At 40.1% G+C, this 25273-nt stretch overlaps 7 protein-coding genes and 1 pseudogene across 9 annotated transcripts; 6 read left to right on the top strand and 2 right to left on the bottom strand.

Moving 5' to 3' along the window:
• The first annotated feature begins 752 nt into the window (after positions 1-752).
• LOC129747072 (uncharacterized) lies at positions 753-4899 on the top strand. The gene is made up of 5 exons (XM_055741088.1): positions 753-968; positions 1747-2467; positions 2555-4281; positions 4343-4545; positions 4606-4899. The coding sequence occupies exons 1-5, from the start codon at positions 832-834 to the stop codon at positions 4710-4712; spliced, it is 2895 nt and encodes a 964-aa protein (XP_055597063.1). The 5' UTR covers positions 753-831; the 3' UTR covers positions 4713-4899.
• A 95-nt stretch (positions 4900-4994) lies between these two features.
• LOC129750245 (U4 spliceosomal RNA) lies at positions 4995-5120 on the top strand (annotated as a pseudogene).
• A 7398-nt stretch (positions 5121-12518) lies between these two features.
• LOC129749506 (28S ribosomal protein S18b, mitochondrial) lies at positions 12519-13448 on the top strand. Its single transcript, XM_055744481.1, has 2 exons — positions 12519-12630; positions 12726-13448. The coding sequence occupies exon 2, from the start codon at positions 12825-12827 to the stop codon at positions 13446-13448; it is 624 nt and encodes a 207-aa protein (XP_055600456.1). The 5' UTR covers positions 12519-12630; positions 12726-12824.
• Positions 13449-13484: 36 nt separating this feature from the next.
• LOC129749503 (pyridine nucleotide-disulfide oxidoreductase domain-containing protein 1) lies at positions 13485-14940 on the top strand. Its single transcript, XM_055744477.1, has one exon. It carries the CDS (start codon positions 13485-13487, stop codon positions 14880-14882), a length of 1398 nt encoding a protein of 465 aa, XP_055600452.1. The 3' UTR covers positions 14883-14940.
• Positions 14941-15125: 185 nt separating this feature from the next.
• On the bottom strand, positions 15126-18327 carry LOC129749500 (apoptosis-inducing factor 1, mitochondrial). Of its 2 annotated transcripts, XM_055744471.1 has the most exons (5): positions 18004-18327; positions 17662-17930; positions 17531-17596; positions 15853-17140; positions 15126-15795 (listed from the first exon to the last, which is right to left on the bottom strand). In XM_055744471.1, exons 1-5 carry the CDS (start codon positions 18092-18094, stop codon positions 15311-15313), a joined length of 2199 nt encoding a protein of 732 aa, XP_055600446.1. In that variant the 5' UTR covers positions 18095-18327; the 3' UTR covers positions 15126-15310. The 2 variants fall into 2 exon arrangements, with proteins under 2 accessions (XP_055600446.1, XP_055600447.1); XM_055744472.1 differs by lacking the exon at positions 17531-17596 and having other exon boundaries at positions 17881-17930; positions 18004-18324.
• Positions 18328-18697: 370 nt separating this feature from the next.
• Positions 18698-22657, top strand: LOC129749501 (protein nessun dorma). 2 transcript variants are annotated; one of them, XM_055744475.1, is made up of 4 exons: positions 18698-18829; positions 18890-20275; positions 20342-20736; positions 22523-22657. In XM_055744475.1, exons 2-4 carry the CDS (start codon positions 18970-18972, stop codon positions 22544-22546), a joined length of 1725 nt encoding a protein of 574 aa, XP_055600450.1. In that variant the 5' UTR covers positions 18698-18829; positions 18890-18969; the 3' UTR covers positions 22547-22657. The 2 variants fall into 2 exon arrangements, with proteins under 2 accessions (XP_055600450.1, XP_055600449.1); XM_055744474.1 differs by lacking the exon at positions 22523-22657 and having other exon boundaries at positions 20342-22515.
• LOC129749508 (transcription initiation factor TFIID subunit 13) lies at positions 22610-23358 on the top strand. The gene is made up of 3 exons (XM_055744482.1): positions 22610-22802; positions 22888-23066; positions 23134-23358. Exons 1-3 carry the CDS (start codon positions 22761-22763, stop codon positions 23312-23314), a joined length of 402 nt encoding a protein of 133 aa, XP_055600457.1. The 5' UTR covers positions 22610-22760; the 3' UTR covers positions 23315-23358.
• Positions 23146-25273, bottom strand: LOC129749502 (protein O-glucosyltransferase 2-like). Its single transcript, XM_055744476.1, has 3 exons — positions 24935-25273; positions 23657-24863; positions 23146-23599 (listed from the first exon to the last, which is right to left on the bottom strand). Exons 1-3 carry the CDS (start codon positions 25111-25113, stop codon positions 23471-23473), a joined length of 1515 nt encoding a protein of 504 aa, XP_055600451.1. The 5' UTR covers positions 25114-25273; the 3' UTR covers positions 23146-23470.

The raw sequence follows: 25273 nt of genomic DNA, 5'->3' as shown, positions 1-25273 counted from the left end.
AACGGAACGAACCGCGTCAGATTTATCGCTCAACCGGAGTACAACTTGCGTGTTCGAAACTCAGCTAACCACTGCACTCCCCTTGAGCAGACCCACTCTGCTTGAGCGATTTTTGAATGAAATTTTGGCTGCGTCCTGCAAATTTGGTATTTGCGCAACAAGGCACTGAACTGAAACTGCGCCCGATTCGAGGGGCTTTTGAATAATAGCAGCACGGTTAAGGATACACCGAGAAAAAGCATTATTCCAAAATTTAATGGATTTTATGTTATTGTCTTAAAAATGGGCTCTCTGTTTGTTTTCAAGATTAATAAAGAGTGTGACATACGTTTTCCATCTTTGCGAAATAATTACACTTATCTGTTAATGGTCACAGTAATTTTCAAATTTGATTTCCTCCTTCCTCCTCTTAGCTTTTGTAACAGCGTTTTCGATTGATTTTTTAGGGTGAGGCATACGTCGATCGATTTTTTTGGTAAATGTCAAATCCCTCTATGTTGCATGCGTTTGTTTATTATTTACGAACGCCAGTATCGATAAAAAAAATCAATTCGATAGAAAAAATCTATTTACGAACACGCCGTAACATGCATGAATTTTTTTCCTAACTTTAAATATAAAACGTTAAAGTTTACCTGATGGGCCATCCATCGCGAATAGAAATCGTGTCGGAAGTTTTCGATGCCCCACATTCTATAGAAGAAAAAAAAACTGGCAGCCCGTTCGTCTGAGTTGCTCACTTTTGGTAAACCTCGTGCGTCGAGCAAAGGTGTTTTTTTTCTCGTGCCGTTTTCCAACGCATATTTTGTCGTGTGAAAAATTAGTGAAGCCATGAATATGCTGAAGCAATGTAACTTTTGCCAGCAGCCGGCGGATCTCATGTGTAGCCGCTGCTTGGAAGTGTACTGCACCGTCGAATGCCAGATTCGCGATTGGTCAGAACACAAGCGGATTTGCATCAGTATTCCGTAAGTACAACACGTATAGGTTAAGTTTTTCAGCAGCCACCATTGAACCAAAAGCGTAACGGTAATCTTTAGAATAAAAAGAAATCAAGAATTAACTGAACAAATTTCTTGTTTAAACTATAGATAAATTTTTGTTCAAATCTTGGGGTAGCTAAAAGTAGGGAATATTAGGTCATAAAATAATCATAAGCGGGATCGTCGAATAGAATTGATCAAAATAAAGAAATTAGACTTATTTACGGCGTGTTCGTAAATTGATTTTTTCTATCGATGCTGGCGTTCGTAAATTTAACAAACTATGCAAAAGCATTGGAAGGTGATTTGACATGTAGGTATAAAAAAAAATCGATACATCACCCGAAAAATCAATTTACGAACAAGCCGGTAGTCTTTATAGTATTGTCCCGTATTGTCCATCTAGGATTGTCCGTTCTCCAAGAAAAGATCGGTTCAGATGATGGATCCACCCCAAAATTGGAGCTTGAGGATCGACCCCTAGTTTTCTTTAACTAGGGGAAACTATGCAAAAAAACGAAAATTCTATCTCACTTGATGACAGGTTGCGACTGGCTGTCAACAGATGTCAGTGTTTGGCATTTGCCCTACTCAAAATTGTATTTAGGGGTCATTTAAATATTACGCAATTTTCGTTCCTTCGTCCCCCTACGTAACACGTTCTTATATTTTTTATTTTGTATCCTATACATTTGATTTTGACCTCAATTCGATAAACATAGAACGCAATAGATTATTTTCTAATTCGATTTTACACTTAAAGGAAGCTGTATCCAAACGATAGCTACGTAGATCTTTTAAGTGGTGGCTTGGCACCACCTCGAAAGGGAGCGATTTTCGCTGACCAAAGTTCTCTACGTATTCTGGCAAACAACAGTCGTTCGTTGAAACCACTGCGCAAACCAAATGTTCCCCTCGGCACAATTGAGATATCGGTGAATCGAGAAAACACTTTCAAACCTGTTGAAAAGGCAGTAGAAGCTAAAACAACAAGCCCAACTAAAACGACTACCAATATTCAAATCACAGCACCGTCCGCTTCCAATGAGAAAAGATCTTCGCAGGTTAAAATCGAGGAAGTATCGGAATCCTCAACCGTTCCAGAGAAACCACAATCATTGGCCAAACTCAAACTGGAAGTCCTCAAGAATCATCAGTCGAACAAAAAGAAGAACGACGCTGCGAAACCTGATGAAAGCGACAGGAACCAACAACGTAAACCGTGGCTGTTTCCATTTCCAGTGGACAAAAAAAATGGCGAACCATTCGATGTAATTGTACAATGTAGAGTTCCAGATCAACAAAACGCCTTTTGGGTAATTCAGGCCACGCACGAAACTCAATGTGACAAACTGCTACGTGATATCCACAGCCAACTGAACACCAAAGCAGTTCAATTTATCGAGTACGATAAAATACAGGTGGACGACATCTTTGCTGCTCCTTTCGAAGATATTTACTACAGGGTTGTCATTCTTGAGAAGGTAAAATATTTTACTATGTTTAATTTTTTTTTTGTATAACAAAGGAAATTTTAAAAATTTTCATTCTATTCAATGATTCTTTAAAAGGTGGACCCGGCAAAGCACCTTTTGAGAGTGCGTCTCATAGACTACGGCAATGAGATAACAATCCCCGCTAGTGATCTTCGTGAGCCCCTTTTGCTCATGAAAAACCTTCGGGCATTCGCATTCCAAATAGAGATTGCCAACCTAAACCGAAAATTAGAGCTATGCGAAAATCTTTGCATTCGCGTCGTTCAAAACAATCAAGATCGCATGATCGTCGAAATGGCCAATCGACCTGTAACTTATTTACTAGACATCGTCGGGCGTAGCGAGAATAAGTCCGGTGCTGGTGGAATAATCACCATCCTAACACCGAAGACCCTTTTGATAATGTTGACTTGTTCGCATGTCAAACCTATTATGAAAGAGCTGTACACACAGCTACCAGAGGCCGCAGTAAGTTTTACAGCTGTCTCGGCGCCCAAGGTAGGCGATGTGATCTGCGTTAATGCACCTGGTGTCGGATGGTCTCGGGGTTTGATCATCAGCACCCATGCAACCAATTTTCTAATATATACGGTAGATAATGGTACAATCGAACTGATTTCCAAAGACGAAATGATTCGAACTCTCCCTGAAGACTATAAAAGAAAACCCAAGCTGGTCTTGCAAATGGATATCGAGCGAATCCTAATGAATGAGGAAGAATTCAAGAATAAGTTCTTCATGCCTAGCATCGCATTTAGCTATGATAATCTCGGCTACGATGAGGAAAAGCGTGTAATGAAAGGTATGATCAAAGATACCGAAGGTATCAAGCTGTTAGCGGAAGCCTTGTTTCGAGAATTTGATTTCGATCTCCAAAAGATGGGCATCAGATATTGGCAGGTTATTCCTCAAGATAAATGCATCGTTCGAATTACTTCAGTGATCGATGTTAGCACAGTTATCATATGCCCTCATGACAAAATAAATATGTTCACCGAACTATTGCAATCCATGTTACCTGATTTAACACAGCTTAAAACAAAACCCGCTCCCAATGATATCGTCATAGGGATGGATGATATTATGATGCCTTATAGAGCACGCGTTCTGAAAGTTGATCCTCAAGGTGAACTACAGCTGCTAGATCTCGATAACGGAAATATCAAGAAAATTCATAATGGTACGTTTTATGCACCTAATCAATTTGTGTCGCATTTGCCTGTCCACACTATGAAAATTAAGATACGTGACCTAAATCCGACCCTCGTCAGAGATGCCTCGAATGCAGTTGACTTTTTGAATAATTTACGTTCCGACCAGCGCAAACTGAGGCTCCTATTTGAAGGATCGTCGTTCGCTTCAGGCGTCAAGTTGATTGATACGACCACAAACCGTACGATTGTTTCCAGTCTTATGGAGGAACTCGAGAAAAAACAACAAGAGGTCCCCGAATCGAAAGTATCAATCGCAGATAAGCCTAACCCGGAAAAAGAACGAATCACAGAAACTAAGCCCCAAACAGTAGAGGCCGGTCAAACGAATACCAAGGAAGTACAAAAGGTTACGGAGACCAAACAAGCTACATCGCAACCAGATAAGTTTATGCTTGATGATTTACCGTTGATAAAGTTGACAACAGATCGGAATGATGTTAAACTCACAATTCTGGATGACGGTGATCTTAAACATGGCATTCTTACCGTGACTGAAATCACTCCAGAAAATGTGCGGTTTTATGAAACTGTAACCGTAAAAGTCAACACCCTTGCTGCGAAAATTGGAGGCGATTGCTACAACCCCGAGTATGTGAAGAGTCAATCATATAAATTCCATGTATGTAATCAGTTTTCTTTGTATTTTTAGACCCAACGAACTATGTGTTGCCGTTTTTGATGAAGATAAACTGTGGTATCGGGCGGTTTGTTTACAGCAAGCGGACGATCGCAGTACTTTTGTAGTACAGTTTATAGATTTTGGTAATGTGTGCCCAGTCAAACCTAGTAACATCCGACGATTATCAAAAGAGTTGCTTTTTCCATGCGCCGCCCATCTGTGTAAACTTGATGGTAATAGATCCTCAAAAGAACTCGTAGTTATCTTTCTAATCAAATACACTGGTTTTACAGATGCAGATAAATCGTTGGCAGTACTAATCGAACAACAACGAACGCTTGGCCATGTGGTTCCAAAGCTAATACAGGCAGACGGAGATATTTACACGCTGAAATTTTAACGTTACCGTTAAAAGGCGGTACCAGGACTATCAGGTGTTTTATGATGTTAAAGATTTAAGTTGTTAATCATGAAAGTCGTTTGTTTCTGTTATTCTTCATTATTATTTTCATTTTTTGACATTATTGCGAAAAAATTTGCAATATGTTTTTGTTTTCTAAAGTGTGCATTTTCATATTAATTTTTTTGCTATTCCCAAAATTAAATAAAAATAAATAATGATCAGTAAAAATGATTTTTTATCTAAATTTATACATCATTGAATAAAGGTTACTTCCGCATTATAACTGCGCGGTGGCGATATCGTAACCATTGAGGTTCGACCGAGGTGCGATTAGCTAGTTGAAAACATTCATTATTTTGTGTTCTCAAATAATAGTTGGCCTATTTTTGTAGAGCCAACTTTGCCTTTTCCACTGACACGCTATTCATGCCGGTTGAAAAACAAATACGGTATGAGACAATAATGTTTCTTTATTTTAACAATCAATAAAGAAAAAAATCGTTAAGGAAACAGGCTTTTTATTTTTGGATTACTTTAGAGGTTGTAATTCTCTTGGTAAAAAGGGGCTTATTCTGCGAGACGTAAACGTGATTCGAAAGTAGAAGCGTAATTTTTTTTTTTTTTTTTTTTAATCAAAGGTCTGTTTATTAAGGCATTTTACTTACAAAGTTTCATTTTGCCGAGTGTATCACTTAACTTATCTATGTTAGTAGAAGGGGGAGCCGTAATAGTCGCGGCGACTCAACTGTTAGATTATAATTTAATTTAGGAGAGGGAAGGGGAACGTCTAGGGTTCAGTATAAAAATTTTCCATCTGGGTACGCTGGTGGCTTCCTGTAGCTGAGGTTCCGATAGCTGCTCCAGATGATCGTCTTCCTGGCCAGCCTTTTGGTAGAGTTTATCGGACCCATCGCATGAGAGGTTACTCTATTAATGAAACGAAGCCACGATTAATAGGGTACATATACAGGGGGGAAGATTAATAGGGTACATATACAGGGAAGGTAAGAGGACTAAACGACCGAGTCAGACATTTTAAGATATTTGTAGATAGGGTACAAATATTCAAGATCAAGTTTTGCCAATATGTCTCGAATTGGAACACCAGGTGGTTTACGTCGGGCCCTAAGGGTATCCAGTAGCCAAGCCCTCGATCGATCAAACCGTTCACACGTCCACACAACATGATCAATGTCGTGGTAGCCATCCCCACAAACACAAACATTGCTTGTAACTAGTTGTATACGAAACAAATGCGCGTCAAGCCGGCAGTGATTTGACATGAGCCGAGAAACCACGCGAATGAAATCGCGACTCATGTTAAAATGCTTAAACCATGCCTTCGTCGGAACCTTAGGGATAATCGTATGGAGCCAACGTCCCTTTGTGCCATTGTCCCAGCTAGACTGCCAAGCGTTAATCGCTAAAGTGCGAGGTATTGAAAAATATTCATTGTAAGTTATTATCCTCTCAAAGATTTCACCTTGTAACGCGCCCACCTTAGCCAATGAGTCCGCATTCTCATTGCCTTGAATAAGACAATGAGACGGGATCCAAGCTAAGGTAATCCTGTACGAATTTTCGATCAAAGCGCCCAATATCCCTGAAATTTCCAGCAAAAAATGGGAAGAGCGCTTCATCAGTTTCATCGATCGAATTGCCTCAACGGAGCTGAGACTATCCGAATAGATGAAATAGTGGTCTGCGGGCAGTGTGCGAATGTGTTCCAAGGTGCAGTAAATAGCGGCTAGCTCAGCAGTGTAAACAGAGCATGGCTCTCGAAGCTTGAACGAAGCTTCAAAGCCCTCATTATACACTGCGAAGCCAGTCGCGTTGTCGATTCTAGAACCATCAGTAAAGAACATTTTTATAGGATCAATTTCACGTACTTTTGAAGCAAAGATTGAAGGAATAATGTTGGGTCGGACGTGATCTGGAATTCCACGGATGTCATCGGTCATGGACAGATCGAATCTTATCAAGGAACTGCTACTCGGGTAAAAGTGACTCGTGTCCGAATTTAATAAAGAAGGATTTATTTCTAATTGACTAAAAGTTTTATAATTATTTACATATTTTACTTGCGGATTAATATTCATAAGCCTTTCCAGATTTTCTATCACCAAAGGATTCATAGTTTCACTTCGAATTAGGAAACGTAGCGATAAATCGAAGAACCGATTTTTCAACGGCATTATTCCCGCCAGTACTTCGAGACACATCGTATGTGTCGACTGCATACAACCCATGGCAATACGCAAACAACGATATTGTATTCGTTCTAGTTTAATCAAGTGGGTATCCGCGGCTGACCCAAAGCAAAAGCTTCCGTATTCTATGACCGACAGTATCGTTGTTTGGTATAACCTGATGAGGTCCTGTGGATGAGCACCCCACCAGGTTCCAGTAATCGTTCGAAGAAAATTGATTCTCTTTTGGCATTTTTGTGTCAAGTACCTAATGTGTTTTCCCCAGAGGCATTTAGAGTCGAACCAGACACCCAAATATTTAAAACTGAGAGATTGAGTTAGAGTTCTACCCATCATAAGGAGCTCTATTTGAGGAGGGGAATGCTTCCTTGAAAAAACTACTAACTCGGTTTTACTAGGCGAAAACTCGATGCCTAGATTCCTGGCCCAATGTGATAGATTATTTAGAGTTTCTTGTAGCGGAGGTTTTATTTGAGTGTCTGTTTTACCTGTGATATGAACAACACAGTCATCCGCAAGCTGTCTTAGCGTACAATTTTGTGCCATACAAGCATCGATTTCTCGGACATAAAAGTTGTATAGCAGGGGGCTTAAACATGAGCCTTGGGGTAGACCCATGTAACTAATTCGTTTAACGTTGGTTTCTCCATGGCTAAAATGCATGATTTTTTCAGACAACAGGTTATATAGAAAATTGTTCAAAATTGGTGAAAGTCCGCAAGAGTTAAGATTACTAGATAGCACTTCTATGGACACCGAATCGAATGCCCCTTTGATGTCCAGAAAGACTGCCCCCATCTGCTCTTTTTGGGCAAACGCCAATTGAATGTCTGATGAAAGTAATGCTAGACAGTCGTTCGTACCCTTGCCTCTACGGAATCCAAATTGTGTACTTGACAACAGATTGTTTGATTCAACCCATTTATCCAGCCGAAAGAGAATCATTTTTTCGAGCAATTTCCGGAGACACGAGAGCATTGCAATCGGCCTATACGAATTGTACTCTGAAGCTGGTTTTCCCGGTTTTTGGATGGCGATGACTTTCACTTGTCTCCAGTCATGCGGAACAATGTTTAGCTCCAAACACTTATTGAATAAATTCAACAAGCGTTTCTTAGCGGTATCTGGCAGATTCTTCAACAAGTTGAATTTGATTCTGTCCAGTCCAGGAGCTGAATTGTTGCAAGACCAGAGCGCAAGTGAAAGTTCGACCATCGAGAATTGATCCTCCGTTTCGGAACTATTCTCTGTATCCCGATAGTGTTTCTGAGCTGGTGCTGCGTCCGGGCAGACCTTTTTCGCGAACTGTATCAGCCATCGACTTGAATTTTCTTCAGTTTCGTTCGAAGGAGTATGATTTCGCATGTTTCGTGCCGTTCTCCAAAGCGTGTGCAAAGACGTTTCTCGAGATAACCCATCCACGAATCGCCGCCAGTACCCCCGTTTCTTGCCCCTGATCAAGTTCTTGAACTTGCGTTCCAAGGCCAAGTAACGTTGGAACTTCTCTGGCATTCCGGTTCTGCGAAACTCAACAAACGCCTTGCACTTTTCAGTTCGCGCGCGCGAGCAATCTCCATCCCACCACGGAGTGGGAGGCCGTTTCTGTATCGTCGAGCTTTCATTCCGTCTGACCTGTGCCCCGATTGCACAGTCCACAATTGTCCCGGAAATAAAACTGTACTCTGCCTCCGGAGGCAGTTCGTCTGTTGAGTCGATGGCTTCAATGACATCCGATGCATACTTTTTCCAATCTATATTCCTTGTGAGGTCATAAGGAATATTGATTTCTTCGGGTGGACTACGACCACTGGTGATAGAAATATGGATAGGCAAATGATCGCTTCCCTGAGGGTCCTGGATTACCTTCCACGTACAATCCAAGCTCAGAGAGGAAGAAGCTAAAGAAAGGTCTAAAATACTATGCTGTGATTGGGATCCATTAATTCGAGTCACTTCCCCATTGTTTAAGACAGTCATGTTGAAGTCGTCGCACAGCTCATATATCATGTTAGCACGATCATCATCACGTGAGCTACCCCAGCCCACGCCATGGGAGTTGAAGTCTCCCAGAACTAGTCGGGGTTCTGGAAGAAGTGAAATAATATTCGCCAATTGGTTCCCGCTCACGCTTGAATTTGGCGGAATATATACCGAGGCTAGGCAAAGGTCTTGGCCTTTAATTCTAGCTTGGCAACTGACGACTTCAATACCTGGAGATGGTTGTAGTGGAATACGATAGAAAGAGTGGCATTTCTTGATCCCCAAAAGAACGCCGCCCCCTCTTTGACCATCACGATCCAGGCGAATAATGTTGTGGCTGTGGAAGGAGAAATCTACGTTTGGAGAGAGCCAAGTTTCGCATAAGGCGAACACATCACAATTCAAATTGTGTACCAAAGCTTGAAAAGAGTCTAATTTTGGTAGAATACTTCTGCAGTTCCATTGTAATACAGAAACAATTTCTCTTCCCTCATTGAATGAATTAGCCATCAAAAGAAATTGTTTCTGAAATGAGGGTCATGGTGAGAGCTTTCTTTTTTAAAATTTCTCTCAAAAGGGGTACAAACATATTAATCATAGTTCTCCATCCTGCTGGTACACTGAAAAAGTCCAGGATGAACGCAACAATTTCCGAGAATTTCATCTTACCATCAGTCGAAAAGCTGGGAAAACTATTCGACGATGGATCAGATGCAGTTTCTCTGGAAATTGTAGCATTCCTGTTAGCTACTGATGGGCCTGAGTTCTGAAGGGAAGCCTGGGGTTTTGACTTCCCAGAAAGTGGAGGGAAGTCCTTCGGGGATGGATTAAAACCCGGAGGATTCTGAATAGGAGGGGAAGAATTACTATTTCCACTTTGAGGATTTCTTTTAGTTTTAATTTTGCTGGCAGCTAATAGGGGTTGTTTGTTAGTTGTGCGTTTCCTTTTTGGAGCCTGTGAAACATTTTTATTAAAGAATGGCCCAGTTGATGTTCCTTCACATGGATCCTCCCCTTCGGACTCATCCTCGCTTAGAAGGCCAAACTGGTTTTCTGAGACGATTGGCAAAGACTTTATTAGCATGTCTCTATAGGACTTTTTGACACGAGTTTTTAGAGAAGTCTTGATTTTTTCCCGGCGCGATATGTACTTCGGACACGCCGAGAGAGCATGAGATGCTTCCCCAGTGCAATATAAACACCTGTTTGCTGCTGGTGTTGTACACGAAGCTTCCTCATGCTTCTCCCCGCACTTAGAGCAGCGTGCCTGATTGCAGCAGTAGGCGGCCGTATGATCCAACTGCTTGCACTTCTGGCAGAACATGACCGAAGGCACATAAAGTCTCACAGGTAGACGAACCTTCCCGATCGCAACGTAATCAGGAAGTGCAGTGCCGGAAAAGGTAACCCGAAAAGAGTTCGACAGGGAAAACTTCCGTTTTTCCCCCTCGCCAGATGCTGACTTTAGTTGACGCGCGTCCAACACCTTGACCGTGGGAAGAGCAGGGTCTTTGAATCGGCCAACCCCGGACTTCACCAGATCATCGACGGTCAAACCCTCTTCCGTTACCACTCCGTCGATTTCCACGTCACGAGCGGGAACGTAAACGCGGTATTCGATCGTAAACTTCGGGTCACAAGCAATGGCATTTGCTTCCTTCAAGCTACCAACAACAATGCGCATCTTGTGCGGTCTCATAGGCTGGTAGCTTATTACGGAAGGGTAAGATCGATCGAGGTCCCGTGCAATTGAAATCACGTTGGGTGATTTCCCATTAGTTTTGGACCGGATGTAAACCACCCAAGGTCCCGTCGATTCAGGTTGGTAAACCCGACGACGAGGGGGAGGTTTATCCAACTCTAAAAGGGGGGCGTTTGATATTGGAGGAGAAACATTTAAGGAAGGTTTGCCGAAAGTAAAGGCAATAGGTGAAATCGACCGTCGACAGGGTTGAGGGGTAGGGGAAGGAGAAGGGTTATTTTCGGTGTCCGATATATACATGGGAACATTAGGTGCTATGTCATGGTCAGATTCATCGGAAAAAAAATCTTTGGAAATAAGTGCCTCTCGGATGGGAGGATCTTTTCCTCCCTCGCCGCCGTCATCCATTAGTGGGTGACTTCCCTAGCTAATGGGTTAGTGGAGAACGAAACCGTGTAAAAGTTATATCGAAATTTGATTTATCAATTGAGGTCAAATTGTTGAAAAAAATTAAAATAAAATGAATAATTAAATATGTTAACATAAAAATATAGGTTCAGCATAGAAAACGAAAGGGTAAAAAAGGAAAAAGGGTAAAAATAATAAGAAAAAAAAAACCAAAAAAAAACTTGTTGGGAAAAAACAACTTTGTATTTTTGGGTAACCCTATTATTGGATACACCCTATACCACCTGTTTCCAACGTGGCCTTTTGTTGGCTTTTCAATATCTTCAGCAGGGTCTATTGTCTTCGCTGCTGGAGAACACCAAAGATGGAGGATCACTTATGGTGGGAAACACTGTGATTATAAAAACCACCCGCCTGGTCCTTCTCCCATAGACGAACGGCACATAAGACCGGATCTATCGGGAAACACGGAACGGCACGGACGGTAACCACTCACTGCACTGGTTGGTATCAACACTTCTCACAATTCGGTTCACTATGACAGAAACACAACCGCTTGAGTCAACTGTTGCGAGACGAATGAAGCGTAATTTTGGATGAGTTCCGAATGAGTCCAATCGAAGCTCAATCGAGTTAGAATTTTTAGCCTGGGGGAGGTTACTCGCGTAACGTAATGAATTATCGCAAGTCACGTCACGTGACTCGCATGCAGTGATGTCAACTGCTTTAGAAATGTTTGGAAGATTTTGAAAAAATGTCTGGGTTGGATAGCGAACTTTATAGGTGATGACCTTTTTTTGGCCAGAGCGCAATATTGCATATAACACTAATTACTTCATCATAATCATACATTCTATACACTATCAATGTTTGAGACTATTGTTGTGATGTCGGCGGTACTATATACGTTTTATGCTTTATTTCCTGTCTTACAACCATCTTCGTGGCATTCCTCACTCTTCAATTACTAATTCGAATCATTTCCTGCCATTTTGCAACGAAAATTTTGAATTTTGACTGTTTTGTCAGAAAATTAATGTCGAAACTCAAAAGTCAGTCTGAAATGTCTGGAAGAAATGACAAAGTCTGGAAACCTAAAAAAAATGTCCAGAAAAAATCTGGAAGGTTGACATCACTGCTCGCATGCTGAATAAAACGTAACGCTTCGTAACTACCAGAAATGATAATAAGAAAATTCATAACTTTTCATCATGAGGTTAACATTTGATTTAATTTATTTCCCAGGAAATTGTTTTTTTCTAAAAGCTGAATCTTAAATTTCCACCATACACAAGGATTTGAAATAAGGGGTACTTTTCATCCGATATAAATAAGCGTTTGAAATAAGGGGTAATTTTCATCCGCTCCAAGCGTTATCAAGCTGAGTACCCTTTAAAGGGTACACCAACTTTATCCTTAAAAAGGAGTTCTCCCAGTCTTATCGAATAACGGTTCAAAAGTATTCGTTAAGGGGTAGCCAAAAGTTAGCGTGTACTAAAGTGTGTAAAATGGTAAAAGACGATAAATTTTTCAAGTGTGTATTGTAGTAGAACAACAAATTCATTCGACGAGTCTGCGGAAAATAAGGAACACGTTTCGAAGTTTATTTTTACCGGTAAGTTCAAACTGTAAATTCAATGAATTTCATCTTTAATTTATTATTTGGGGGATGAACTTATCTACCATAATCAAATACCATTTCTCATACAGGAATTGCAACATTTTCCAAGAGCTGTTTTCTATTTTCTATTACGTCATAGAAGGTTGTCAAAGTGGACATAAATTCGTGTGACTCATTTGCAAAAGAAAATGTCATTTATTCGGCTGCTGTTTCATGAATTCGTATCTGTTTCCCGTCAGAGTTTATTGAAACCACCTGGTTATCGAACGTTGTACACCCAATCCGGATCACTACTGCAACAAGATCAACCTGCGGCTGAAGCCATTGACGAAGAAAGCGCATCTCGTGAGGAAGACGAAAAATCTGAAGGAACTCGAGTAAACCCTAAAGATCGCACCCGAATCATTCCGGTAGAAACAAGCATCCGCTATCTTACTAGTCAGGCCTATCAGCAAACTTACCACGGAGAACCAGTTTGGAAGCAGTATAGAAGGAACCATAAGGGTCTGTATCCTCCAAGCAAGACGCGCAAAACCTGCATTCGACAGGGTAAAATTTCTACTGGTAACCCGTGTCCAATCTGCCGAGATGAATACTTAGTGCTGGATCACAACAATATCAACCTGATAAAACAGTTTATTTCTGAACAAACGGGCAAAGTTTTAAGCTATCAGATCACAGGGCTTTGTCAGAAAAGACATCTAGAATTGTTGGTCGCCGTTGAGCGGGCTATGGACTACGGTTTGCTCAAATTCGACGTTCCTTTCCGGGAGTTTGATTATTCCGAGTATTACGGGGAGCAAAAGCAGTAAACTTTTAATTTCATTAAAGTAGTTGTAAACCTAAGAATGGCAGAAATAACTTGCACGTACCTAGTTGTTGGCGGAGGAATCGCCGGAGTTTCTTGTGCAGAATCTTTGGTTCTTCTAGCTGAAGCGCGAGATAGTATAATTCTTATTACCGAATCATCGCTTGTTAAATCAGTCACAAATCTGGTTCCATTGGGAAAAGTTCTTACACGTTTTGATGTGGAGGAAAAAAGGGCAGATACCTTAGGCAATAATATTCGCGTCCTAGAAGATCAACTAGAGCATATTGAGAGCAAAGATCATTATGTTCGTACTATCAATGGGAACAAAATTGTTTACCGTTATTTGTGCCTTTGTACTGGTGCCAGGCCAAAATTGATAGAACATGCAAAAGATAATCCTAATATCATTGGAATTCGTGATACAGAATCTGTAAATGATTTCCAAAAACGAATAAAGAACGCCTCAAAAATAGTAGTTGTTGGAAATGGTGGAATAGCGTCGGAGATAGTTTACGAAATTAGTGGCATCGAAGTGCATTGGATCATCAAGGACGAGTATATCAGTTCCACGTTTGTAGATTCCGGCGCTGCACGTTTCTTTCAAGAAAGATTAACTACGAAAGGTGAAAAAAAATCCATTGTTAAACGAATGCGATACTCCGAAGAAACGGCTGATTCAAGTGCTGCTAAACGAGGGGCAGCGCTCGGACCAGACTGGCACCGCACAGTTGACATAACCGGCAAACTGGAAAACGTTCCCGATTCAGTTAAAATACACTATTCGGTAGAAATCGAAAACGTCATCTCCCAGAGTGAAGGTTTTCCTCTTAAACTTCAACTTTCTAACAACGAACAAATTGAATGTGATTTTGTAGTATCTGCCACGGGAGTCGTTCCTGCTGTAAATTTCTCATCAGACAAATGTTTCAATCTAGCTCCCGACGGTGGTCTCTTAGTCAACTGGGGAATGGATACTTCCGTGCAGGACATTTTTGCAGCAGGCGACGTCTGTACCGCAGACTGGGAACCATCTCAACATTGGTTCCAGATGCGCCTTTGGACTCAAGCACGGCAGATGGGAGCGATGGCCGCACGCTCAATGGCAGCTAGACGATCAGGGGAAACCATTTACCAAGATTTCTGCTTCGAACTATTCAACCATGTAACTCAGTTATTCGGTTATCAAGTGGTACTATTGGGCCGCTATAACGGTCAAGGATTGAACGATAAGTACGAAGTTTTGCTGAGAATGACTCCTGGGCTGGAATACATCAAGTTTGTGCTGGTAGACGGGCGCCTACAGGGTGCGATATTAGTTGGAGAAACGGGACTTGAGGAAACCAGTGAAAATTTAATTTTAAACCAACTGGATCTATCGCCCTACGGAGAGGATTTGTTGGATCCAAACATCGATATTGAGGACTACTTTGACTAGAAGCTGGTGTGCAGCAATGTGCTATTCTTAGAATAATATAAAGATTTGTTTAACCTTAGTCGACTTTTTTTATTTAGCCGAAACTTAAGTTTAAAACATGGGATCCAGCTCAGAAACAAAAAATTTAAACTTATTCCATTATTTGTTCTCATTGTCACAAATGCTTGTTTTGAGACTCCTCGAAATGAAAACGTGCTTTATAATGATAACATAGGTATTAGTTGTTACAGAAGATCGAAAATGTTTTAGTTTTTGGATAGTATTTATTTCTTAGTGTTTGAGTGCCATTCACCCCGTATCGTTGCTACGAAAATGCAAACATAAAATAAAATTGCTGCGCGTATATAAGAATTAAATATTCTTCTACGTAGGATAATTTATGGCTTACTAATAATTTTGACGGGAGTTGCTTTCACAAATTTTCAAGACTATTTCGTATCCGTTGAACTTTGAACAGGTTGTTCTTCGGAAAACTCATGAAGATTAAAAAGCTTAGCAACTTCATTCAAATCTTCGTAATTTGTGTGTTGGGCAACAACTTTTCGTGCCGTCGGAATTCGGTTGAAAATATTCCATAACAAAACACCAACAACCTTTTCATCGCGCAGATAGAAAATAACACCCTTGTTAAAATCGTCTGTTTCCTCTTTGCATTCAGTGGCAATTGCTTCCGCCTTTACGACGCCCGGGTTAAGAACGGAAGTGCCACCGTTGGTAAACGTTGATGAAGCCGGTACAACAGTTGCATTTGCGGCTTGAAGCTTCTCGCTAGTATCCGGAATGGTTTGAGCATGACTATTTTTGGCAAAGACACCTACTGTCGGAAGTGCAGCGTCTATGATTCCAATCGCTTCGTAACCGATTTTCGGACCCAAGTCGGACCAAAACATACTTTGATGGGTATAAGGCTTATCTGTAAATGATTAAATTGTTAATGAATGTGTTGACACAAAGATGAGCAGTAACTTACTTAAACCTGCCATGTTTTCACCGGCTAGACGCCCTGAAACAACAGCATGATCGTGGTGTTCCACACGTCGTCGACCAAGTTTAGGATCAAAGAAACATGCAGCATCACCTGCTACGAACAAATGTGACCTCGCTCTAAGTTCAGCATCTACAACAAATCCACCCATGTTTGGATCTACTTCCAGGTTAGATGTCTTGGCTAGGTCTGTATTGGGTTCTGAACCCACTGCTACTATAGCATGATCAACTACTAATTTACTATCATCAGTTAAAGTGAGAACCAGTTTTTTGTCCAGAACTTCTGCGGTTTTTATCTGTGTTTTTGACCATACCTTAACGCCTTCTTCTCTAACTCGATCTGTAGTCCACTGGCTGAGATATTCTGGTAGTATTTTGCCCATATTTCCTCCTTCGTGGAACAGCTGATAAATTTCAAATCCTTTTTCTCTTATCTGGCTGTGTTTGGCTAAGGCGCAAGACAGCTCACTTCCGAGAAATCCTCCACCGACTACTGCAATTTTATCTCCAGGTTTCAACTTTTGATTCAGCTGTTCAAAATCATCTACACTCTTGAAAAGCGTCAACCGTTCTTTCACAGACAAACTGGCCGCTTCAAAAACAGGTAAATTTTTAGGCTTCGATCCAGTTGCTAGAAGGCATTCCCCATACTTTATTTCAGTCCCATCGGTAAGAATGGCTTTCCTATTAACCACATCGATTTTATGCACTTCGTAGCCTCTGGCAATGGCAACGCCACCGTTCGGGGCATCTGAAAGTTTATCAGGATCGATATAGAAATCATCCGGCTCATAGTAGATGCTACGCTCGACTCCATTCCACTGTCGGAATCGCAGAGGATCTTGCTCAGCCTTGTCCTCAGGACTAAACCATAGTTCTTTTGATAGAGGCGGTCTCATATACGGCATTTCTGGTTCATTGCTTATTACCAACACCTTAGCTTTAGCATCGTGACCCTTAATAGCTCTGAAAGCGGCAAAGCTGGCTGTACCGCCACCGATAAGTAGATATGGAACTTCTTTCGGGAGATCTTTGGGCGAGGCAGGGAACGCATTTTTGCTTTTGGGTTTCCGAGAGCTCGGTGGAGCTTCTTCAGTCGTCGTTTCTAGTGGTTCGTTATTGTCGAAGAATCCCATTTTGTAAGCGAGCCCAAGTCCACCTACAGTTAGAGCTATCCCTCCGATGATGTATGGCGTGTAATCAGGACCACTAGGGGGGATCTTTTCGGGCGGTGGTGGGCATGAAGGTGGCATTCCTGAGGTATACGTAGGCTAAAAATAAATTTCGAAAAAATTTACTGATGCTTTAAGAAAGCAGTGCTAGTGGAATAAGGATTTGCATTCGCATCTTAGTATTTTTTAAATAGATCAAAATGCCTCAGTAAGTGAAACGAATACACTCGGCACATTAAAACTTTGTAAAAGTAAAAGGCCTTTAATAAACTAGTTGTAAATTTAAAAAATACCTCAGTGTACTATCATTACTTTTAAATATGCAATCTATGATGGAAATTGTTGAGATTTACACTATCAAGTGTAGGGTGTCCAACGAACTGATAGATAAGTCAACAAATTTTAGAGGAAACATAAAAAAAAACTTGTTTCAGAATAAGTTTAAAGAGATTCTGCCATTATGTTTGATATGTAACAATTAAAAAAGACCTTTGCTACCGGTTTGGGAGGACACTTCGGTATAGTAACCTTTGGAGGGCATACGGGCTTCAAATCCTGGGAAAAATTCAATATTTAAGCTTTGGGTCATTCAACAACATTAAACGATTTCCTGAAGGAACCTTATCAGCTGGAGCACTTCTTATGGATTTGGTTTCTTGATCCACGCTCTGGGTGCGTTGATTGAGCAGCGGAGTTCGAGTTGTGTCGATTGACCCAAGTTTCGGGTTTTTACTGTATATATTACAACCTGGATACGGCGGAAGGTAACAATCCCCCCCGGAGGCCGTCTTCATCCGGTTCCGTCTAGCTGTAATTTGCCGGGTTATCATATCATTTACCTTCTTGGAAAACCATCGCACACTGTTTCCTCGGGTAGCCGAAAATACAACTGCAATATTGGAAAAAATGTATTGTTAAAGAGATCGCAAAGGATTCTTTTTTATTAATGTAAAAAATCTTACCAACGGGGCATCTCCTTCCCTTCGTCGCAGTCGCTACTCTCGGTTGCGCAATTCGAAGATTGCTTATGGCGAATCGGGACACCGCCAACATTTTCTTCCTTTAATGAAACACTGTACTGAAATCACTGATTAATTTTGAATTTATGGTGCTTAACAAGCGACCAACTTTAACCCGCTTTCCGTTTTCTAGCTCTAGCAAATTCGCAGATATTATTTAAAAAAAAATGTTTTCATCAGGAAAACTCTGCGGTTGCTTTTCTCACGCACAGCTCAATACACTCTCTGAACGCTCTGAACGAACAGCATGGAAATTCATCTTTCACGTGCATGAAAAATCGATAGTAATATACACGGAAATCTGGTCTACACAAAAACTGGATTATTCTATACTCATAAAAAATTTAACCTGAATGCGTTATACAATTGTAGCTCCAAATTGTTCCAGCGGTGGTATATTATAACTTTTTTTTAAATCTCTTTCAACAACTTAACAGAAGATTCGTGAAATTCTCGGAAGCATCTTATGATTCGAATCAAACTGCGACCTTTGTTTTTTCCGAGTGTTGACCTCTTTTTCAATAACGGGTCAAAAAAAATCGTTAAGGGGTAGCCAAAAGTTAGCGTGTACACTGCGTGAAGTGTCTTGGAAAAACGTTACGGTTCGTTACGGTAAATAATTCTGAATCTGGTGGCACTGTCGCGGTCGTAACGTAAAGATTCAATTTTTGAAATTCCGCTTTCTTTCTGTTGGTTGCAGATCGTTCCTAACTGTGAATATATTCAGTTCTGAACAGAACCAAATATCTGTTAAATTCGCGATAATAAGGTAACTAATGTTAATTTACTTCACTCTCCACATATTATAATTTCACTTCTCTCCTGGTAGGCGCTATAAGTGAACGTTTTTCGAAAGTGTTTGAAACGCCCTTTGCCATTCGAAGAGAGTTCCAGCTTAGAAAAACAACAATGGATATCTACGAATTTGAAAAATCTCTGCTCGACCGATTAACTGAGACTTCCGACGTACTCAGCGCTCGGGATATAATACCGGCGAACGAAGTACGAACGGAATGGGCAAACTATGTGGAAATTATGGCTGAACCAACGGGCTGGCAAGCTGTCTGGCGGATTCCTCGCGTTGTTTGCGAACAGCTTTCGATTCGTTTTCCGATAATGGTGATGGGAACTGTGGAACAAGTACTATTCGACGAGCTGAAGGCCGTATTTTGTGTTGAAGGGGTTCAGGATGATGATGTGCATTTACCGGAGAAACATGCCGTCGCATTAGACGAACTTTGGCCAATGAAGGACCAAGAAAATGAAGCACTGAATATGGATCGCACAGCCGAGTGTATCGATCGTCTCAGATTCTTCTACCACCATATCTGGATGCCTTGGGACTACGATAATGATGATCAGCGTAGTGATTGGGCCGACAAACATCTGGAGAGTAGAATTAAATTTTACTATGATATAAAAAATCGCACAATGTCGAAGCGTTTATCTTCTCATGTGTTAGCTTTGTTGGCAGAAGCCAATTATATTCAGAAAAAAAAAGAAGTTCTCGAGATGGAGATTGAAGATGAAGAAGAAACCGAGCTAGGGGAGGACAGTAGTCTGGTAGAGCACGATAAAGCTAGCGAGCTGATGAAGTTGCATTTACGTTTGAACTCCATAAAAAATGAGATCGACATTCTTGAAAATCCAGCAATGAGAGAACTATATGAAAAAGTCCGTTTTACTGAATGTACCAGCTTTTCTGCCTATAACACAATTTCGAACGGAAAACTTACTGCGGAGGCATTTGTGGTTACGCACATAGGAACGTTGGATGAACAAATAGATTTTCTTACCAAAGCGAAATCCAAATTCAATGCGAATAAAGTTGTCCGTATATGCGACTCCCTTCAAGGTGCGCTAGACATAAGCCAATCGTCTGATGAAATTTATCTTCCACCAGGCAAACACATGATTAAATTTCTCGAATACCTGAATGGAGGCGGAGCCATTAGAGCTATAACATCTGTTGATTTTAAAGATGTAGATGAACACGGGAAACTGGAAATAATTGATGATAAGTCTATAATAAGTTCCAAGGATGATGACAGCATTTTGCTAACGGTGGATGGAAATTATTGTTTCGAAAATGTGCTGCTGGATTGTAGAAACGTTAGAACCGGCGTGCTTATCAAACGAGGAAATGTTTCATTCAAAAATTGCTACCTTATTGGCGATCCAGCTTCTACAACCAAGCAAGGAATAGTGGTATTTGGTAAGAGATTAATACTAAAAAAAATTAAATTCACAATAACACCGTTTACTTTCTACTGCTCTACAGGCAATTCTACTATAAGTCTCGAGAATTGTATCATCAAAGACTTTTCTACCGGAATATACTCCAACCATAATTGCAATATTCATCTAACAGGCACCAACATTCAGAATTGCTACAATGGAATCGAGGTCCTAACTGGATGCACAGTAGCATTCATAGCGACCAGGATTCAAAATTGTAAAAGCTATGGCGTTTTGTTGGAAGTTAACGATTCTCCCTTCCCCGAGAAAACCAATCAGAGTTACGACGACTTTCAGAAAATTGAACGTCAAGAGTTTCGATTTGAGCCTGATTGTGTCTTTGAAAACAACGGAAAAGCCAACTTCATTCTTATTAACGGATCACAGGCTGATTTCAACAGTTCTTGCTTTATGGATCAGATGGATCCATCATCAAACGTAAGTTTTGCTAACATCTTGAGAATCATGGACAACCTTGCACGTGAGAATACTGAACAACTGAACGCTGACTTAAAACATGAGACTATCAAGGACATACACAAGGAAGAATGCGAAAATATCAGCGAAGTAGAACAAGATATAGGAAGTGTTACGACGAATGGTGGTGATATATCGACTTTTGACAACGATAGCGACTCGGTGGAAGATTCGTTAGAAAGTGGTGGAGGATCCTTTGATGTCATCGAGATTAACGATACGGTTATCGAAATAGATTAACCAAAATCTCAATCAATTTTTACCATATTTCTCTTTTCCTTCCCCTCTAAGGGTTTTCTGAAAACAGATTTTTTACAAAATACATTCATACACCGAAAGAAAAAACATGGTAAACGTTACCATATCCAAAGGTTAATTTAAGAATAAAAACAGATGGATTTTTTTTGAGTACGTTTTTGTTTATCTTAAACATGAGTGTGTTTAAAATTACCATGTGTATGCGTTAGGGTGCGTTACGACGTACAATTTTACCATGCTATGGTAATTATGACAAAATAATGGTAATTTATCCATGCATTCAATGAAACCATTTGAAATTTAAAAAATGTTGGTTTATTTATCCATCACTGTTATTATCCACGTTATTTTTTTCACATAAATATTGTTCGGCGTTAATGATCAGGAACTATAAACCTAACTGCATAAAGTTTCCTTCGACATTTGGCCTCCGGTGTTCCGCCGTTGTCCAAAGATTGTATTTTTGCCTTCGTGAATCATCGTCGCCCCGTGCACTAAAAATAAAATATAAAAGAAATATCAAATATTGTGCAGAAATACTAATAAACTTCACTTACTCTTGAAAATTTAATGAACTGTTGAAATTAGCGGTAGTTGATGACTCGATGATGCGTTCTTGCGTTGATGCACTTCAGATTGTAATGGCCTTCTGTGGATAAATAAAAAGTGATATCCTTCGTCACAGATCCCACACCAAAACACTTTACCTTCAAGATCGCAGCACGTAGCACATAATCAATATTGATTCCAAAGTTTTCAACATTAAATAAAAATTCAAAGCCGTTTTAATGGCAAGGAGGAAACAAAAGTGCAAGATGATACAACTGATTGAAAGCATTTTGGCTATTGACATCCATGGTAAAATGTACCAGAGTATTGTCACGATAACCAAAACTTTATCCAAATGCACAAAACGTTCCGCATGGTAAAATTAAACCTCTTATTTTATTATGGTTTACCACATTTTTTTGGCGCGCATGGTAGCCTTAACCAAAAGATCGTCAAAATAACGAAAACTTCATTTATATCAACAAATTTCGCGCATGGTAAAATTAAACCTCTTTTTTCATTTAAGTTTACCATATTTTTTCTGCCCCGCATGGTAAAATTAACCAAAAAGTCGTAAAATTCACCAGAACTTTGTTTATATCGACAATATCAACGTATGGTAGAATTAAACATTTTTATTTATTTCAGAATACCATGATTTTTTTTTCAGTGTAGGAAATGATAGCTCTTCAAAAACATTGATTAAAAACGCGATGTTAAGAGTTATTGATGTGACAGTAATGGTTATGATCTCAACGATGAAATAGGCAAACGAACGAAAGAATGCACCAACTATACATTTTTACATAAATACAACATAGGCACATAAAAGCTCTACAATTTGATGCTACAAATAAACTTATCAAGACTATCCTCTTCGCCATGGCATTGCCTCATTGAGGACATTATATTTGAATTAAATACAAATTTTTCGTTTCAGAAACGGAAGAATATGGACGATTAGAAAATGACTTCAACCCTGATGAATAACGGTGTTACGTACCGTACAAAAAGTAACGTTGACAGCTGAAAGTACACAAATAACGGTTAAAACTGTTTATGTTTTCTTTGTGCATTATATACATTTTTCTGTGAAATAAAGAGAAAAAAAAATCATTTTAATCATAAAATTAACAAAACTACAAGATAAAAATTTAAAAGTAAGCCCTGCATTTACTATGGCAGCGAATCCAACGGAGGAAAACTTTGACCAAACCGAGGTGAGCCCATAATTGGTTGGTTGGTGGGTGTTCGCTTCTATATAGGTTTTGTATTTACTTGTTTTGTTTGTTAATCTCCATCTAGTTCGACGAGGATGATTTGGGAGAAGTCCAGATCGAATCTACTGCCGGGCGTAAGCGCCTTTTCAGCAAGGAATTACGATGCATGATGTATGGCTTTGGAGACGATCAAAACCCGTATACCGAAAGTGTTGATCTCCTCGAGGATTTGGTAATCGAATTCATCACTGAGATGACACATAGGTACGTTTAAATCATCAGGGAAAATATAGATGCATATTGAAACATTAACTTTTTTTTCTTTGTTTAGGGCAATGGAAATTGGTCGCACAGGTCGTGTTCAAGTCGAAGATATCATTTTTCTGGTTCGTAAGGACGCCCGTAAGTATTCCCGTGTTAAGGATTTGTTAACGATGAATGAAGAGCTAAAGAGAGCTCGAAAGGCATTCGATGAAATTAAGTATGTTGGGGCAGAGGCGAAGATTAAGTAGGGCTAGGTTGAAATAACAAAAATAAAATCAGCCTAATAACTATATTTCCTAAGTTATTAACTTTCATAGATTCTTCGAAAGCGAGGTAAAACTGGTCCATATTTTTGGGATTTTCATACCATTGAGATTAGATAGGGCGCGCTAGATTTGTTTGTTTTAAAGCTCGTCGTGCTCAGCATTGGTAACTTCTATATCACAATCACAGTTCAAACTGGCTACAGGTTGTTCCACTTTGTTCATTCCAGGGATCACTTGTACGGAACTTACAATGTTTTGAGAATATTGCTGCAAAGATTAAAAAACATAAATTTTTTCGTATGAAAATGCTTGTGAATTTTATACCTTAAAAAGTAATCCATAATAACAAAGAATAGACTTGGGCAATAAATGGTCTTGAACAAATTGTTTGGCACTATCACGAATTTGCAACATTTCATAGTCGTTCTGAATGGCATAACCAATTTTAGATATTAAATCTGACAAATCAGCCTTCACGCCAATGAAATGTGTTCCTCTATGAAGTTTGTTGTAGAAATGTTCGTAGTATTTCGATTCAGTTTTGAAAACGACCGACGATCCTCCGAGGAGATACGGTAATCGATAGGCTGCAACAGTTCCGTCAATGTTGATCTGATACTTGAAGTTGAAAAACTCAAAAAACGATATATAAGCTACTTTGGGGCCATAGATTTTCTCTTCGTCTCGGAAAAAGAAAAAGTTTGTTAATGATGCGTTGACTAGATCCGGATGACGTTGGGAGATTCCGACGAGCTCCAAGCGTTCGCGTCTAGAATCTCTTCCACGCCAGAAAGCTTTAGGCGTTTTATTTTCCCACGGAATTCCACGTCGCTGGACAGAAATCATATCCAAAGTGACCCGACTCATTGCCTCAAGGGAAGATTCTACTATATCGTACGTTGGCATAACTATGTCGAAGGAATCTTCGCTACCACACCAGGAGAATATTGGGTAGGGCCCTGTTGTACGCCGATGACCACCTTTTGTTACCAAAGGCCAGTCACCGAGATTCACAAACAATTCCATATCCGGTAAACGAAGCTTGCGTGTCAGGGACATCAGTATGGCATCCATGTACATTTTAAATCCGGTATACTGACCATAACAGGTACGATAGATGGAATTATCTTTTACCACGTAGTTGCACAGGGAAACGCTTCCTGGTTTGTCATATTGTCTTATTATCCTTGGTCGCAAACTGGAAAAATTAACAGCCCGGAATGGAATCATGTCATTCTCTATTTGAGGGTCCTCCAATGGGCATTCGACCTGAGCTAACCACTCTTCCAGTGAGTGTTTTGGGCAGTAACAGTTTTCGATGTACAATTTATCCTTGAAAATGAAAGGAGATTTTCCCAAATGTCGTTCTCCATGCATCACATGTATTTCCACATTCCAACAAGTTTCCAATAATTTGTACCGAATAATGGCTGAACCATCGTATCTATCAATCTGTTCAATTTTAACACGACATTCACCAATTTTTGATCGTCCAGAAAAAATAACGCGATATTTGAAGGTCTCCGTTAACCTGTTATTAAAAAAAAACTAAGCATCTAGGTATAAATGGTATTTAAAATTAAAATTTATTAGAATACTTACAAATTGCCGTCGGAACTCCGGGGCTCGATGAAGAAATAACGAGCTCCAATGGTAAACTTGTCAGCTAGTTCGACACCAGGTCCCCAAACCCGAGTGTTCTCTGCATCCAGCAAAATTTCACAGGTAAGGCATTTTAGAAACTGTATCAAAAGCCACCAACTGCTGATCAGGTTATTCATACTTTTGCTGGTATGCCTTAAGTTTTTAACTTATCACAAAGAAAATCTAATCGATAACAACGAAAGCGTCGTTGCTCTGAACAAGAACGCCGCGAAAATTGCGTGGGCGTAAGTTAGATGCTCTCGTCTTCGTCGCCGTCGGCTCGTGCGGTTTCAAAGG

The sequence above is a fragment of the Uranotaenia lowii genome, chromosome 2 (genome assembly GCF_029784155.1).
Source record: "Uranotaenia lowii strain MFRU-FL chromosome 2, ASM2978415v1, whole genome shotgun sequence".
In the NCBI taxonomy this organism is placed as follows: domain Eukaryota; kingdom Metazoa; phylum Arthropoda; class Insecta; order Diptera; family Culicidae; genus Uranotaenia; species Uranotaenia lowii.
This window is presented reverse-complemented; position numbering and strand designations above follow the sequence as displayed.